At 49.8% G+C, this 16,622-nt stretch overlaps 2 protein-coding genes across 9 annotated transcripts in view; one reads left to right on the forward strand and one right to left on the reverse strand.

Annotated features, from left to right (window-relative positions):
* The window catches only part of FBXO15 (F-box protein 15), a 49,127-nt gene extending 40,170 nt beyond the window's left edge, over positions 1–8,957 (reverse strand). For 4 of the 8 annotated variants that reach the window (XM_045187794.3, XM_045187791.2, XM_024580393.3 and 1 more), the window contains exons 1-2: positions 8,406–8,956; positions 3,391–3,501 (exon numbers count right to left, since the gene is read on the reverse strand). In XM_045187794.3, the coding sequence (XP_045043729.2) occupies positions 3,391–3,501; positions 8,406–8,611 (317 nt within the window). In that variant the 5' untranslated portion in view covers positions 8,612–8,956. The other 4 variants (XM_045187796.3, XM_045187800.3, XM_045187797.2 and 1 more) reach the window with 4 other exon arrangements.
* A 50-nt stretch (positions 8,958–9,007) lies between these two features.
* Positions 9,008–14,667, forward strand: TIMM21 (translocase of inner mitochondrial membrane 21). The gene is made up of 6 exons (XM_024580358.4): positions 9,008–9,722; positions 12,061–12,123; positions 12,218–12,315; positions 13,861–13,934; positions 14,023–14,128; positions 14,218–14,667. The coding sequence occupies exons 1-6, from the start codon at positions 9,428–9,430 to the stop codon at positions 14,311–14,313; spliced, it is 732 nt and encodes a 243-aa protein (XP_024436126.2). The 5' UTR covers positions 9,008–9,427; the 3' UTR covers positions 14,314–14,667.
* The last annotated feature ends 1,955 nt before the right edge of the window (positions 14,668–16,622 follow it).

Here is a 16,622-nt window from a genome sequence, read left to right on the forward strand (position 1 = left end):
CCGCCCGCACCCTCATCTTCTGCTGTGTCCCCGCAGTGCGCTCTGTTACCGAGACTCAGCTGCACAGAGCTGCCTTCCTTCCTGGGCCTTGACTCACGTTCCGCCCTGAATCAACCCTGCGGGCTTCCACCCACCCACCCCCATGACAGGAGCGTGATTCAGAGAGACGAGTGGACAGGAGAGACAGATGCATGCTTAGCTGTCAATAGGAGAAACACGGAATCCCCACCCCTCAAAAACAATAAGAACCCCAAGTGGAACAGGAAGTACCGACTCACTTCCACCCATGCTCCTAGGCTCTGAGCCCCGTCCCCAGCCCGTCCTCAGGCTCAGCGGCTCCTCTGAGCTTCAAGGAAACACCAAGCCCCACCAGGGCTGCTCAGGGGTCTTCTTCTTTTTCACTTATATGCCCTATAAATATGACGCTGAGATGCATTCTCAATATCCCATGGATTTCTGTGGCCTTAGAATTCTACAAAACCCTACAATAACCTGGCAGCACCCAGCAAGCGCTGCCCAGCATGGAAACGAGGAGTGAGCGTGCGGAACCTGGGGCAGAGGGGGCCACAAGACGTGGCCATGGGGGACTGCACGGGGGTGGGGGTGGGGGAGGGGAGCTCGGGATAAAGGGTCAGAGGAAACAAACCCCCGGCCAATCGAAAACGGCTTGCCCACACTCTCTGACTGAGATTTGAATTTTAAACTATGATGTAAGTCAGGTGAGAAAGCCCTCTAACGCTTGATGGTAAAGTTGCAAGAAATACATTTTTGCAACAATTTGTGTTATCCATTGAATGTAGTTTTTATATTTTGATTCAACTATTTCCCAATTTGTAGTTATTTTTTAAATCAGTGTAATTTTTTTAAAATGTAGAGTTGAACTTAAAGAAAACATTTCAGAAAAGCATCTAGCAACTGTAACAAGTATTCAATTAGAATAAAATCGCATTCAAGAAGGAGATTCGACAGGTGTACCCTCTGACCCAATACAGGAAAGGGCGGAGGGCCTCTCTGTGCCTCCAGCAGAAAGAGAAAACCCACTTTGTAGCCAAAACAGTTGAGATCAAAGATGTTCTTAGATATTCTTCATACGGTGTCCTCGACACCAGCACGCCTAATGTGCACACTCACACGGGCACTTCTGTGAGATACTTCTAACTTCACACTGCACCAGGTGGGCCGGGGGGGCGTGCACAGGGAGAGAGGAAGGGGAGAGGCAGGGCCATCGGAGAAGTTCGAAGTGTTGGAGCAGGAAAATCTGCTTCAGGTCAACACACTTCCCACCTTCGGCCGTGTGGGAACTCCGGGATGCACAGTCCCTGTCCCGGTCTGTGCTGTGGGCCTGCTGCTCTATTCCTGCACCCACCGCATGCTCACTCCCTTTCCCTGAAGAAAGCTCGAGTCTCCTCACAAAGCTGCTATCTGGACCTGAGCTCAGGTCCCCAGCCCTGTGTCCCCTCGAGGGCTCCACCTTCCATTCCTGACTCCCTGTTCTGTGTCCCTTACATCAGCCCTGAGAAACACTCCCCCAAATCCGCATCCTACACTGACCCTCGCCATGCCCCTGGCTCCCTCCAACTACTAAGGATGATTCCTTTGCTCCCTCCCACTGCCAAGCTTCTAGAAAGAACAAGAGCAAAGCAAAGCCTGTCAGCACTGCTGCCTCCAGGCCCAGCCCCCCCTGAACCAACTCCTACACTACACCCCCTCCCTCAGCAGCACCCCCCCCCACCGCCACCAGCCAGGCCCTGTCCTGTAGGCCTCTCCTCTCCTGGCCACACAACAGCCCCTCCTGGTTTCTGGGACCTCATCGCTCTTTCCTATTCCTCCTTCCCCCAGCTGGTTCCTGCGCCCCTTGGCGTTCACCCTGTTTCTCCCGAGACCTCCATTCCACGGTTCTGGGGTCTCCCCCTACCCCCAGTCCTCACCCTCAACTAGGCTCACAGCCACTGTCCTCTCAGCCGGACTCTGTGCTCCCCCACCAAACCCAAGAGCATTCCCACCCCAACAACAAGCAGCACCTCACTGAGCAGTCCACTCAACAGGTTGATTCCTACTTCCCACCCGCCCTCCCCACCTACACCCAACTCGTAAACAAATCACGTCACAGGGCCCCAAGGTGCATCTCAAACTGGCCTGCGTCTCTCCATTGCCCCTCCTTCTAGAGAAGGGAGACTGGGAAACAAGTAAACAAGAGGGTTTAAAAAATCAAATGACATCACACCTCTGTGCTTAAAATCACCTGAGCACCTCCCCATGACCAGGGTCTCATCTGGGCCACCTCTCCCTGTCCTGGCCCACTGCCCACGTCACGCTCCTGTACCCCAGTCGAGTTCTCAGCTTACATGTCATCTCCGCAGAGACAGCATGCCTTACCATCCCGCCCACTGTGCTGGAGCACGGTGTCCACTGGTTTTCTCGACGACACAGACCCAGGATGCCATTCACTATTTTTTAACATGCCTTCCCCACTAGACCGTGAGCCTCGTGAGAATGCACGTGAGCGGCTCACCGTCTGTGTGCCGGCTCCAAGCTCAGTATCCAGAACAGAGAAGCAACCGAATGAGCATTGGTTCTGTTCTCACGTCAGATTATTGTCGGACAGATTCTAGTCCCAAAGTACAGAGTTTAAAGCTTCAACTGACGTCCCTAATGCGGTTTTTTTTTTTTTTTGGCTTTTCATTTGTTTTTAAAAGCACACTAAAAGTATTGTACCCTGTTAGTTATGATAATAGTGCTAATGGCCCAAAACTCAAAATCAGGCAACTTACATTTTAATCTGAATTTTGCAATTTGCAGGCTATTCAAGCCTTGCTTCCTCCACTACAAAAGGTCTATGATAATTCCAAGCCTTTGGGGCTCCACAAGGTGCTTAGTATAGAGCCGATACTCCATAAATCTCAGAACAGTGTGAACCCCAACCATTTCAAATTGTAATTTAAAAAAAAAAAAGATTCCACAGCTCTTGTTGCCTGTTCCTGAGGCCACAATATAGAATCTCGCCATGGCAAAATGGGTTCCCAAAATCCCAAAAGCTAAGAAATTCGGAGACATCCTGAACATTTAGAAGAAGACACTTTAATCCTCTTTCTCTATTTTCAAGGATCTATCTCAACAGGAAAGTGAATCATTTTAAAGAACTTTTTTAAAAGGTGAAAATTAAATTGACTTATCACTTTTAGACGTTTAGCTTCATAAAATTAGTCTAATAATGATGGTGGTGACAGCTGGTGACTCACATCGAACTCCCCGAGCTGTGCACTCTTCCTACACAATTCTATTGTTAGAGAGCTCAAAATAGCAGCCTGCCGTGTGTGGTATTGTAACTGTCTCTAGTAACTGCGCCCCGGAAGCCTCCCAGAGAAGTGGCCAACGACCTGTGCCCCTTACCTGTCCAGCCACGCAGGGCAGTGCGGCCAGGGCCTCCCCCAGGGCCCTTCATCCAGGGCGTGCTGCTTCCCGAGAGTACGGAATGCAGCAGCCCGGACACCTGGCCCCCTCCTGAAAGGAAACATGGAAAATTCAAGTTACCACAACAAAAGGGGAACTGTCCATTCCCCAAGACCACATTTCAAGGGATTCACAGACTCCAAAGATTACGAACTGTGAAACTTCACTCTGCAAAGACAGAAGAGAGGGAGGGTGGGGCCGGACTGGGAAGTGCCTGTGGCCTGAAACCTGGGCTCGCTCCCCTGTGTTCTAAGACTAATGTTTAACACTCACTCTGCTTATGGGCTGTGGGCATCAAAGAGGCTCAGTAACACGGACGTAATGGAAACAAAAAGGAAAAAGACAAAATGCACTCACTGTCCAATCTCAATAATACAACAACAAAACCTAATAAAAATACCATCAGTAGAGCAAAAAAACTTCTTAGATTTGTAAGCCAGAACTGCCAACAGGACCCACGACTCTGCTGACCTTCGAGGGGTGGTGGCCGGTTCCAACTCTAGCTTTGGCGGTCACAGCCACAGAGGTACCACTCACTAACCCACAGATTTGTTCATTTTAACCCCTCCTGTTAAATGAAATATACTTTGCCCATCCCTTTTTATCTTAGTGGTGCATAAAATAACTGAATTTCACAATCAATATAAAGGTTCGATGAAATAGGGTATATTTTATGAAATTGGTCCTTTTCAGAAGTTCCTAAAATGATTTTTATTACAATCAGCAATCAAAAGCTGTGATACTCAGTAGCAGCCTGGTGGGGTCTGACCCACCCAGAAAGTCACTGAGCCACAGTCACCGAGTCATCTCTGCCATGGCTGGCTGGCAGAGATGACTCCAGGGGAACAGGCTCGTCCCCTTGGAAAGGTCTGGAAGCGGCTTCTTTAGCACACACACAGCAGTTACTGGCCCACCTCCCAGTCAGCATGCTCTCTAGGATGGGGCAGAAAGCCAGAGTGCACCTGTCCGCATGCTCAGGTCACCAGCACCCATCACTCGGAGTCTGCACCTCACTCACCAAGTTCAACTACCATCAGTTGTTCCCACCAAGCTGACTGCCTGGATGTGTGTGGACCACCACTCAAAGAGGACATGAGGAATAACTGGAGGCACGATGAGGGACCCCAGGAACTTGGAAGGAAGGGCAACGGTGTCTTTGGAAGCTGAAGAATGAATTCCACAGCAGAAGAGCTTCAACTTCATGGACCGGCTCTAACATGGTAGTCAGAGGTAAATCACAATTTCTTCCCGGGGCTGCCTTAACGAAGTTCCTCAAGCTAGGTGGCTTTAAACCACAGAAACTTACTGTCTCCGAGTCCCAGAGGCCAGAAGTCCAAAACCACGGTGTTGGGAGGGCCATGCTTCCTCCAAAGCTTCTAGGGAAGAACCCTTCCTGACCTCTCCTGGCGGTGGCCAGCCATCCTTGCTGTTCCTTGGCATGTGGCAACATCACTGCCATCTCGGCTCCACCTGTACAGGGCTCTCTTCCCTGTGCTTGGAGGTGTCTCCGTGTGCTTCTTCTAAGGGCTTCACTGGAATCCGACTGAGGACCCACTCTACTCCAGCATGACACATCTCAACCAGCTGCATCTGCAAAGGCCCTGCTGTCAGATGAAGTCACACCCTGAGGCTCCAGGTGGACAGAATTGGGGGCAATGGGGTACATTCTTCAACACAATATACAATTTTCAAAATTTTTTATTTAAGTATTATTGGTATATGATAGTTTATGTTTCAGATGTACAATGTCGTGATTGGACATTTTTATGCCTTTCACTGTGATCACCCTGCTAACTCTAGTGATCATCTGTCACCGTGCAAACTGGTCACGGTATTATTGACTGTATTCCCCTCCCCCTTCCCGCCCACCCTCCCACACCCCCTTCTCCTAACCATCCTTTGGTCTCTGTGTCCATGAGTCTGTTTCTGTTTTGTTCACTTGTTTTCTTAGATTCCACATACAAGAGAAACTATATGGTACGTTTTTAAATGATTAAAAGCATGTCTTAAGTGATTCACTGTTCTTCAAAGGTTTATGTTGACCTGTGTCACATATTCAAACACAAGATACTTTCAGTCTACACAGCTCTCTAACATCCAGGTTTAAAGTGGAAAGAACTTCCACTCAACAGAGTCTGTTGCTCCTCTGCCAAACAGCAACATCTCTCAGGAGCCGCCACCAGCGCCCTGTGGACCCGCAAGTGTGAAGGGCCATGCCACAAAGTCTGCCTACACATGTCGTATGGAGACTGAGGAATGTGTCTCACTAGGTTTTTAAACAATTTTTTTACTTAATGAATACTGCTGTGGTTAAGCAAAAATGAATGCATTTAAAAGCATTACTAAATTGATCATAGTGTCTTGCCGTTATGTATTTCTTCAGTCCAAAGATGCCAAAAGAAATAAGAACTATTACCTTAGGCCTCGCCCAGGGCACTGAAGAATAGTAAATTAACACGCTCTACCAGTCGGTTTCGATCCAGCACATTAGCGAAGACCAAACACTTGGTGAGGGGCAGCGCTGGCTGCCGCGGACAAACGGGCACGCCTGTTCTCCGCTGGGGCCATGAGCGGCTGCACAGGGCCTGAGAAGCAAAACCCAGAAGCACCGGGCAGGACCCTGAAAGGCACACACATATTTCTAGGAATATCTCCTAAGGTGAAAAAATGTTCCCTATGACTTCACTCGGGAACATCCATCTCAAAGTTGTCTGCTGGGAAAAAATTCCAGACACAGCACAGGGATTGGTTAGTGGGCACGCCGCCCGCAAGGGCAGGGCTCACCCGGCCATCTCGGGGCCTGTGTGAGCTAGAGGCCGAGAGCGCCCAAGCCCCTCTCTCCTGACTAGCCTCCCCAGACAGTCTTCTAGGGTCTTGCTGTATCATCCAGCTTATCAGCAGACTTCAGGACCACCGAAAGCCTGTCTGTCTCCACTTCTCTGTAAGACAATCGCGCACCCGCGCCCAGGGACCACAGGGTTTACGGGGCAGGAGGGTCCATGTGCATGCTCACACAGACCTTTCGCTTGACAAAGTTAAGCGCACACTTAGCTGATGTGATTGGTACGAGGACATTTGGTTCAAAAACACTTTTTCATATCACAGGTCTTTGCCTGACAGCTTTGTTGAATATTTTTTAAAAATCTACTTCCTGGGCCTCATTTTTAATACCAACAAGAATTTAGGCCAACTTGTAGAAAGTATAAATTAAGCCAACTTGACATGCTTTCTACTACGTTTCTTACAGTTTATGATATTTATCTATACATTCACATTTTGTGTTTAAAAAGGGAACTTCTGATTCTTTATTGAAATCTGATTTTCCTGCTTTCACACATTTAAAGTAACTGCCTACTTAGACCATAATCATTCTTTGCACCTGACCTTCCTTTATCAAAAAAAATGTATACACCAGCAAATCACAGGTGGACATGCAGGCTCCCCGGCCAGGAAAAATGACAGGTACTCTGACTAAATCACTGCACCAGGAAGTTCGGTCACCTTACAAAGTGATGGAAGATTTGTCATCTAAAAGTCATTCTGCAGCCCACTAACAGAGCACTATATACAAAGCCTAATTTTAGTAATAGTGACAAAACGATTTAAAGTTCAAGCTTCCTATTTACATGCCAGTCTTTCTCTGCTACTGAAAAAGAATGTTTGCAGGCATTGTCACCATGTCACTTGTCACAAGGCTTGCAGTAGATACAATATGTCTAGCACTACAGATACTCACTCAGGGACTAACTAGTACTATAACACTAAGGGACAGTGTCCTGCTTCGGAAACCAGGGTGAGGTGCTGGAACCCTAGGGTGGACACAGGACAAGGTGCTGGAGATTTAGGAAAACAAAAAATGACAAGTAGTTGAACTGGGAAGGAGCATCACCCTTTTTTAATGCTTTAGCGCAGACATTGATGTATCAGAAGGCAAAATATGCATGACCTTCTGTATCTGTAAATCAAGAAGACTTTTACAAACAGAAGCATAACCCTCAAGAACACAAATTGTCCTTAGCATTATCTCTCTACCTGGTAAACGGACTGGAATGATGGGTACAGAGCTAGGAACGCTCACGATAAAACGAAAGGATTTTAATAAGGTACCACGATAGCGCGCGAATACTTCTGACACACTGGATCACTCGCGTTGGAAACAGAGCCATCATCCCTGGGCGTTAACCTGACAGTCTGGAAGCAGCTGCAGCCTCCAGCCCCTGCCCCGTGCCCCTTTCTCCACTTTACTCCTTCAAACTGCATCCTCTCACTGTGGAAGTGGAGAATGGAGGGAAAACCGGCAGAACAGGGTTAGGAGCTGAGCCCCACAGGGCGACCACCCAGAGGCATCCCGCTGGGTTTGCTTAGGGACGCAGACTTGGCCTGGAGTCGGACGTGCAGAAAGTGCTGCCCGGCAGGGGGCGCTCCCGGACCCACCTGCCCGACGGAGGAATCCGCTTAGGGCGATCCGTCCTCCACTCACGGACCGTGGGCGGGTCAGACAAGCGTAACGTTTCTACTTCTCCAAGTCAGAAGACCACAAAAAGACGAAAGGGGACTCCTGGCCTCAGAACAAGGCAGGAATTCGAGGGCGCGTTGCAGAGCGGTGCCCTTTCGGAACATGCAGGTGGAGACCAGTGTGGCGCACCTGTCGGGCAGGTGCAGCTCATTCGCGCGGAGGATCCCCGCGAGGCGCTGCTCCGAGGTTGGGGAGCTTCTCACGTTCGCGACCCCACAGTGCCCATAACTGACCTAACGGAAAGGGAAGGTTTCCTGGGGGCCACTCGACTTGTACCCTGACTTGGGGTGGCCCCACGCTTCCAAGTTGAAGATACTTCCTCCCGCCATTCTTCCAGACATTTCCCGCACTGACAGGAGCCGCCTGCAACGCGCCAGAGAGGGGCCAATGAACAGAGAGGGGAAAGGGCGGCAGGGCTGCCGGACAGGGGGACCGTCACCTGAACCTGTCGCTCCCCGGGGCCGCGCCGGCGCCCCCGAGGGGTAGGCGCAAGACCTGGAGGCCGAGCCAGTGCTGCTGCAGAAGCCGACCGCGTCCGGTCGCCATGGAGACCCGGCCGGAACGCGTGGGCGGCGCGACCCCAGGAAGGTAGGAGCACTGCCCCCGCCACGCCCACCAGACGCGCGCGCCCTCCGCGACACGCATGCGCAGAAGCGCCTTTCCGCGGATTTACGGGCGGCCTCCTAGATTTCCGAGCGCGCGGAGTTGGTTAACAACGCATTGCTATTGTGGCTGCTTCGTTCCATCCTACGTGCTGACTCTTGTAGTTCGCGCTACTTTCTGCCCTTTTTTAGAAAGAAAGTGAAATGCAAAGGTTACGTCATTTGCCCAGAAGGGAGGGCAGAGCCACAATCAAACCGGAGAATTTTCTGCTTACACAGTCCGCTATAAAGGGTCGCAAGAACATGCAGTTTGCAATTGCTAATTTTTGCCTTAGGTGAGTTAAAGAACTATGGTCCAACGACGCGGATCCTATCCAAAGTAACTTCGTGCAGCGCATGCGTAGGCGGCCCGCGCGGGGTCGTCTGGGAGACAGCGGACGGAGTGGAGTGTGGCAGCCTTGCACTCTGGGAGATAGAGTCCTTGACTCTTCCTCGCTACAGCAACTCAGAGTGGAGCGAAGTTCTCAAACTACTATCCCCAGGATTCCTAGGAGTTGCCCAGGGTACCTTGTAAAGGCATGGCGGGGAGAGTGTGAATGTCAACGTAGAAGGTAATCAGGACACTTTAATTCAACCAAAAAGAGGACCAAAGAGAAGGGACGGTGGACAGCAACTCCTTTCGGGAGACCTTCCGTCTTAAAAACTCTGCGGGAGCTCACGTTTTTGTCGAGCACGCCGTGCAGCCTTACCGGCGTGAATGTGTGCACTTGTTCACCGGGCCGGCTGGGCGTGGAGGGGCCAGTGAGGCTTTGCTGGTCGTGGTTGGCCTCTTCCCTAAGTGGAGCGGGTTTCTGTGAAAATGATTTGTTCTTTTCTACGAGCTGTGCAGTATACGGAGAAGCTGCACGGGTCCTCGGGGAAGCGCCTGTTTTTGCCACGTTTTGTGCTTAGCAAAGCTTTCTTGAAGACCGAACCCAAATGGACATGGGGGCTGCACAAGCAGAAAACGGTGAGGCCCGGATGTGTCCTTGGAGTCTCCCCGAGGACCGTCTGGACGCAGGGACGGGGCCTCCAGAGAGCGAAGGAGGACGGCAGCAAGCAAGTGTCAGTGCACAGTCAGAGGGCGGAGACCGTTGTCTCTACGGCGCAGAAAGGTAAAAGGGAATTCTCCAGTAAGGACCAGCCTTTCAGCAAGTATGACGAGAGGTGCCCGTGCGCTTTTATAGAAGTGCGGCGCTGAGGATGCCGAGTCAATTCCCACAAATTAAAAGGCGGAACCGCTAAACATAGTTTAGCATCAGAGAGTATAGGCCTGCAATATCCTTCCTAGATTTGAACTCAAATTTGAAAGTTGAATTATGTCTAGAAAGTTTTTCTCAACTTCCACTAGCTTTGGTGTGGAGAGCGCGATCTAAAACTGAGCGATTGTTTAATATTTGGAAATAGATAAGTAGAACGCCCAGATGTTATTTCATCCATATGACTCTCCCATTCAGTCTGTCAAACATTAGTATTCTAACTAGGAGACACACTCCCCAGTTTCACGCAACTGAAAACCAAATGCAAGTGTCCCTAATTCCGGTGTTCCGGTATCCAGGCCAGTGCTGTTTGGGACCGTGCGCAAGGATTTCGTGAACTTCCGTCTTGTCTGTGCCCAGCACTTGAACGGTTGCTAATGGCTGTGCCAAAGAAATCGTGAAGCACAAAGAGTCCCCCACTTAAGTGGGAGCAGGATGCGGAGAGTGAAACAAACGGTGGAAAGAGATGAGTGGACCTACAGAGAAAGGGGACTAGGGAGACCATGACCCAGAGTAGCTGGCTAGAATAAATAGAAAAGAGAAGTTACTGAGTCACAACCCATAGGGATTAACTCCCGTAGTTCAACTCAGTAAACACTTAGCTTGAGAGGCTGCTCTGCCCGGTTGCTGAGTTACACGGGACACACTGCACAGGCAATGTCTGAAATAGCGCTTCCCTTCCCACAACCCAGCAATAATAGAAAGAACGTATAAAACAGGAAGGTGAAATGTCATTTTGTCAGGGAAGGTCAGCAAACTTCACAAGTGACATAAGAAAGCACTTTGGTTTTTCATTAGTTTTTTCTTCATTTCACAAATAATATGAAGAAAAAAAATAAGTAAAAAGAAAGCAATGCAGACACCCATGATTTTATCACACAAAGGCGACTATGTTCACTGGTTTCTGTCATTTCTGTGCATGTACTTTTTAACAAAAATAATTGAGTTGCATCATACCAGTTGTTTTTGCAATCAGCTGAATATGTCAAAAATATAATGCAGTGTTTCATTCATAATAGCCCAGGTAAAAGTTCAGCGTGAATGAGCAGCCTGTGCACAAGAGGTCAGAGGTGCCGAGGTGGCAGGCCAAGTGGCTGCGGCAGCAGCACAGGTCACAGAGCAGGCAGGGCTGCTGCAGAGCCCTGTCTGACCGGGACCCTGCCCAAGGTGCATGGTGGCAGCAGGATCCCCACCCATGGGCACACTGCCTCCAGAGCCCAGAGGGGCCCGCCAGGCACGGTGGAAGGATGGATGGGAGGCAGTAGTTTGTCTTTTACGGGGAGGGGGGCCCCCATGCCCTGCAGTGTGCTCTCAGGAGTTTGCTGGTGTGGTTGACGTGCTCTGGATCGTGGTTGGGCTCACCCCCGCACCCGGAGTGCAGGTGTCTTCCCAGGCCTCCCAGGCCTCACGCCACTGGTTACTGTCGGCTCTGACGTGGTGGCATGTTCTGCAGGACACCCGGAGCAGCGCTGTCCAGATCAAACTCTGGAAGCGTTCAGGGGGTGGCTGTCCCCTGTGGTAGCCACTAGCCACCTGTGCCTGTTGAGTGCTTGAAACGTTGCTAGTGTAGAGGAACTCAGTTTCCTTTTAATTTTAAGGTAACTTAGGTTAATTTTTAAATTAAATAGCCACGTGTGGCATGTTGCTGTTGTATTGGACCTCCCAGGTCCCGAACGTCTGGGTCACTCAAAGCTGTGTTAGGACAGGGCAGGACTATACGTAGACACCGTGGTTGCCTGTTTCACGTTACCTCGGCCTGGTACCGTCGCCCCTTCTCAGTAGAGGTGGAAACCACGCGTTCCCTGCATCAGTGGCCGACACTGTGTAAGGCGCTCCCCTAAGGTCCCATCTGTGTCAGGGCTGCTGCTTGGGTGACTTGTGCGGTGGACTGCCGTCCTCCTCTGGGATCTGTGGACATTATGAGAGGAAGACTGGGGGGTGCCGGGAATGTGATGGGCACCACCACCCCTGTGTCTTAGGCCTCTAAGAATAGCACTCTCTACCCTCCCCTCCTGGTGTAATTTGGGTTAGATGTATTTTGGGGTTGGTTCTGATTCACAGGGACACGTGAGAATGGCTGCTTCAGAACACAGGCCCACTCGTCAGGCCCTGAGTCCACCCCTCCCCTAGAAACACTGAAGGTTCCAGCTTGCGTCCAGCACACGTGTGACTCTGTGCTCTTTTCTCTTCACAGTTAAAGAAGCTGGAAGGGATTTTACCTATTTAATCGTGGTGCTTACTGGAGTCACCATCACAGGTTGAAAACACAGCAAGTATAAGACCCCTGAGTATCTGGTTCGCTTACTATTTGTCTCGCCCCTGCTTTACTTGACCTTCTTTTTCTCTTTCAGGCAGCTTGTTTTACGTGATTTTCAAAGAACTTTTTTCTTCATCCAGTCCTAGTAAGATATATGGGAAAGCCTTGGAAAAATGCAGATCACATCCAGAGGTGAGTCCTCAAGGTAGAGTTACACAAACCGTAACAATAGGGAGAAAAGATGGGGAGCCGAAGAGGAGTGAGCAGAATTCACATGCTGGTCTGAGACTAGTGAAATCTGTGTAAGAGTACATACATAATGTGCAAGTTGCTTCTGTTACCAGGTCTTCCTTCTGCACTTGACATGCCCGGAGACCTGTGTAGACACCCTGCAAGGGGAATTACACCAGAGCCAAGGCGTACTAGTTACCACAGTAACATGCTCAGCCTGCAGCAGAGTCCTAAACAGCTTCACAGCGCTCAGGTGTCTTTTGTGTTACACATTGTCCCTTTTTATAGGACTCTTGTTGTGTGATGTGTCTCGTCTTTCTCCACTAACCTGACCCATGACCCCGTATCCAGGAGTGGTTCTCACTGACAGTGCACACGAGCCCAGGACTGAGGCGCCTAGCCCCTCAGCGCACCGTCCTCATTAAGCCCCCCAGAAACCCGGGCCGGTTCCGCTCTACCCCGTTTGCAGAAGGCGAAGCTGACGCTTAGAGGAAACAAATATGAGTAGCAGCTTAACTGAACATTAGGAGGCCTCTCCAAAGAGGTGATGACTGACTGCATCATTCACAAACTCAGCCTTTCCTAGAGCTTCAGCCCTATGAACAAAGCGGAATGTGCAGAATGAACACAGTGGGGTCGTACACAAGTCATAACCTAACTGGCTGCCCGTGAGAGGTCTACACAAAATAATGAAACATTTAGTTTTGTCAGCATGTGCAAAGGTCCTGTTCTTTGCCAGGCGCTGTGCCTGGCTGAAAAGTAGAAGACCCTGGTGTTGAGATACCAGTGTGCTCAGTGCCTTCGGTTGTTTGAACAGTCAGTCCATTTGCTTCAGCCCCACAGCCCCTCAGTCTGTCCCGGCCCACTGCTGCTTTCTGCGCGTGCGTGAGAAGCACGATACTGCTGGCGCCGGCACGGAATAAGGACAATTTCATTTGTTTTGATTTGATATCAATTTTTTAAAGGTTTCAAGATGTTTGCATTTTAAATTCAATGAAAATTACGTTTCCATTTCATTGTAAGTTTTCCCATTAGAAATAATTGATTCACATCTATAGATCTAGTTTGTTTTAAGTAGGTCATTATTACTTGGGATTTTGTTTTCACTGTGTTTAATGACTTAAAAAATCAGTTGTCTCTTAGCTGGTAGTATTAGACCCCATTAGATAAACTTCACTAAAAATGGTCAGGCATGTAAATATTTGAACACTGGTCTGTTGTGCTTGTTTTTGTAAGGAGTGGGAACAGCTTCAGCTCCCCTGCGCTGTTCTGCACGTACTAGCGGCACTATTAAGTTCCCTGGACCAGTCTCTGCACAGGAAATATTTCTTAGTTATGGGATGAGTTTTGCATAATAACTTTTTCTTTATTGGAGTTGTCATTTTGAAAGGCCCTGGGCTTACTGATTTTTTTTTCTAAAATAAATCACTTGCTTTGTCAAAGAATACTTCCCTAGGAAACTTAAAAACAACACCCACCAACTAAAGCGTTGTCTTTCCCCCACAGGTGATAAGTGTGTTTGGTGAGCCCGTTAAAGGCTACGGGGAGACGACAGGACGGGGTCGAAGGCAGCACGTCAGGTACAGCTCTTGGCTTGAGCGTGGGAGGCTCAGGGGTCATGTCCAGATGAGAGGCGTTTAGGCCTGTGCTCTTCCGTTTTCGTGGCAGTTTTATTGAATATGCAAAAGACGGGCTGAAGTACATTCGAGTGAAGTTCTACATCCAGGGCTCGGAGCCGGGGAAGCAAGGGACGGTGCACCTGGAAGTGAAGGAGGTGCGCAGTCGGGGTGGGGAGCCCATTCCCAGTGTGCGGCCGTGGAATGCACTGGACAGAAAAATGACCCCATGAAATACTCTTTTCAGAACCCAGAAAGCGGCGAATATGAATTTCAATATATATTTGTGGAACTTAAAGCCTATCCTAAAAAAACTATCATCATCGAAGACAATCAATCCTGAGATCTCGGAAAGCCTCAGCAGACACAGCCCTGGTCTTCGCAGCTGCCCTCTGGGGCCCATCAGGGCCGATCGGGGTGGGGGCAGGAAGGAGGATGGCTCCCGACCTGAACGCGGCTGGGCGGTGGTTGTGTTTAGACAGCGGAATTGAGAGTCTCCTGCAGAGTAAAAATCATTAAATAGAGCGTATTTTAGGTGACCCCGGGCAGTATTTCTGCTCTGCTTAACATCGTCCTTCATAAGAAATTTTCTTTAAAAAGTCTACATCATGTAAGTAAGAAAGTAGTTCAATATTTTGTGCTTTTTCAATGTTTTATAGCTACATAAAATCTGTGGAATAAAATTAACATGCCAGAAGCAGCTTCCTCCCATGTCCTTTGGTATCTGACGTGAGATAACATTTGAAAATATTTCAGAACTGTAGGGACTGGATGATGCAAGCGCGCTCGTCAAACGATCGCAGAGAGGTTGTGCACGCTGTATGAGCTGTAATCTGGGCTGTCTCACCTGTCCCTCCTTGAATCAGGGGCATTGGACACCATGGGAACGTGAACTCTGAAGTCTGGTGGGCCTGCCCAGGTCCCCACCAGGCGAGTGGGCCTGGGCAGCACCTTCACCTCATCCAGCCTCGCAGGCGTGGCTTGTTAGGACGGCTGAACGAGGTGACAGGTGTGAGTACCTGGACCACAGAAGGTCCCCTGGCGTGTCCCTGTCCTTCCAAGCCCCCCCCGTGACGTCACCGCCAGGGCAGTGTGGGCATGAGGGCGAGCCACCGAGCGCTGAAGGTCTTTGTGGCTACGCACACCCTGCTTACCTGAAGAAACATGGAGAAAGTGACCTTCACTTACGGCAGTGTGATCGCGCATCTGTCTGAAGGTGTACACGTGCGCGGACAGGTCCAAAGGTGCCCTCATCTGCGGTAGCTGCAGTGCTGAGGGACCCGCTGAGATGCTTTTCCTTCTCCCTCAGGACTCTGATGGGCACTTGAGACTCGGCTCTTCGGGACAGACGGGCCCCGGGCAGGCAGTCTCCAGTATTCGGTCAGCTCCCTGCTTAATTCAGTTCATACTTTGGTTTAACGGCTTGTTTTAAATGTCTTTTAATTTTAGTTATGAAGAATCCCAAACATTTACTAGATGCAGAAAAGATCAGCAGGCGCCCCGTCTCCCTGATGTAACACGTTTTGAGTGGCTGGGCGATTCTACTTGGACTTGGTCTCTAACCGGGTGTCCCTCTCCTTCCCGTAGAACGTCCCTGTCCAGTACCCTGCTCCCTGGCTGAAGTGGCAGCAGTTCTCGGGCTGGGAAGTCTGCTGGCCCTCCTCCACTCTGCCTAGGACCCGCTCAAACCACAGCTTCACCGAAACCATAGCCTCACCGAAACCTGGGCCCTGAGCTGCTGGGGATTTAACCTTCTTCCTGGCCCTGTGTTTATGGTTTAGGCCCTTTTTCTTTCTGTATTCATCTTTATGTGCTCCCCTATCGGGATGTACCATGCCCCTTTACGATAAGAGCTTACTAAGTTACTTTCACAAAACTTTTTTCAAAAGAAAACACTTGAGTACTCAGGTTCTGAGTAACCATGGGAAGATGTAATGCAGTTTAGATATTTTTTTATCTTTCCCTGTGATGTAATTTGATACAGCATGTTAAAATCTCAGCTTTTAAAAGAGCTGCTTCGATCAACTGTGGCTTCTGACCCTGACTCTGGCATCCACCCGCTGGCCTGCTCCCCTCTTCACCGTCTCTTCTGAAACTGACTGTGTGTAGCATCCCCTGGTGTCATTCTTATGAAGTAGGAAATAATACAATCACTTTCTGTCAAAGCTTTTGTTACTCCTTCACCCCCAGCTAGTGAGCCCTTACCCTTCATCAGAATTCAGCCGGGACGTGAGCTCCGTCTCCATAATGAGGACACTGGGCAGGACGCGGATCTGCCCCAGGTGCTGCTTTCAGCAGTGAGTTTCCCAGCCTGCCTCCCTCGCTCCACAGCTTTGATCGGTGCTGGTAACCGTTTCTTCCCATTTAGTGAACGACGATGACATACATTGCCTCCTTGGTCTCCAAATATGGGTGCCCAACTCCTAGTTGATGGATCTTAGCATCCTACTTACCATACTGCTCTGTAATCCACTTAATATTAAATATGAACGCAGTACTCCTGTTTATCAGCTAGATTTCATTCATTTGACAAATATGGATTACGGACACGCTGAATGTCAGACCCGGTGCTAGGTGCAGAGGGCCCTCAAACAGAGCAACAACCCCTGTCCTCAATGTCGAGTTGGTGAAACCACACGTGGTTGCTGGTCG

This window comes from Desmodus rotundus, chromosome 10 (assembly GCF_022682495.2).
Source record: "Desmodus rotundus isolate HL8 chromosome 10, HLdesRot8A.1, whole genome shotgun sequence".
Lineage (NCBI taxonomy): Eukaryota > Metazoa > Chordata > Mammalia > Chiroptera > Phyllostomidae > Desmodus > Desmodus rotundus.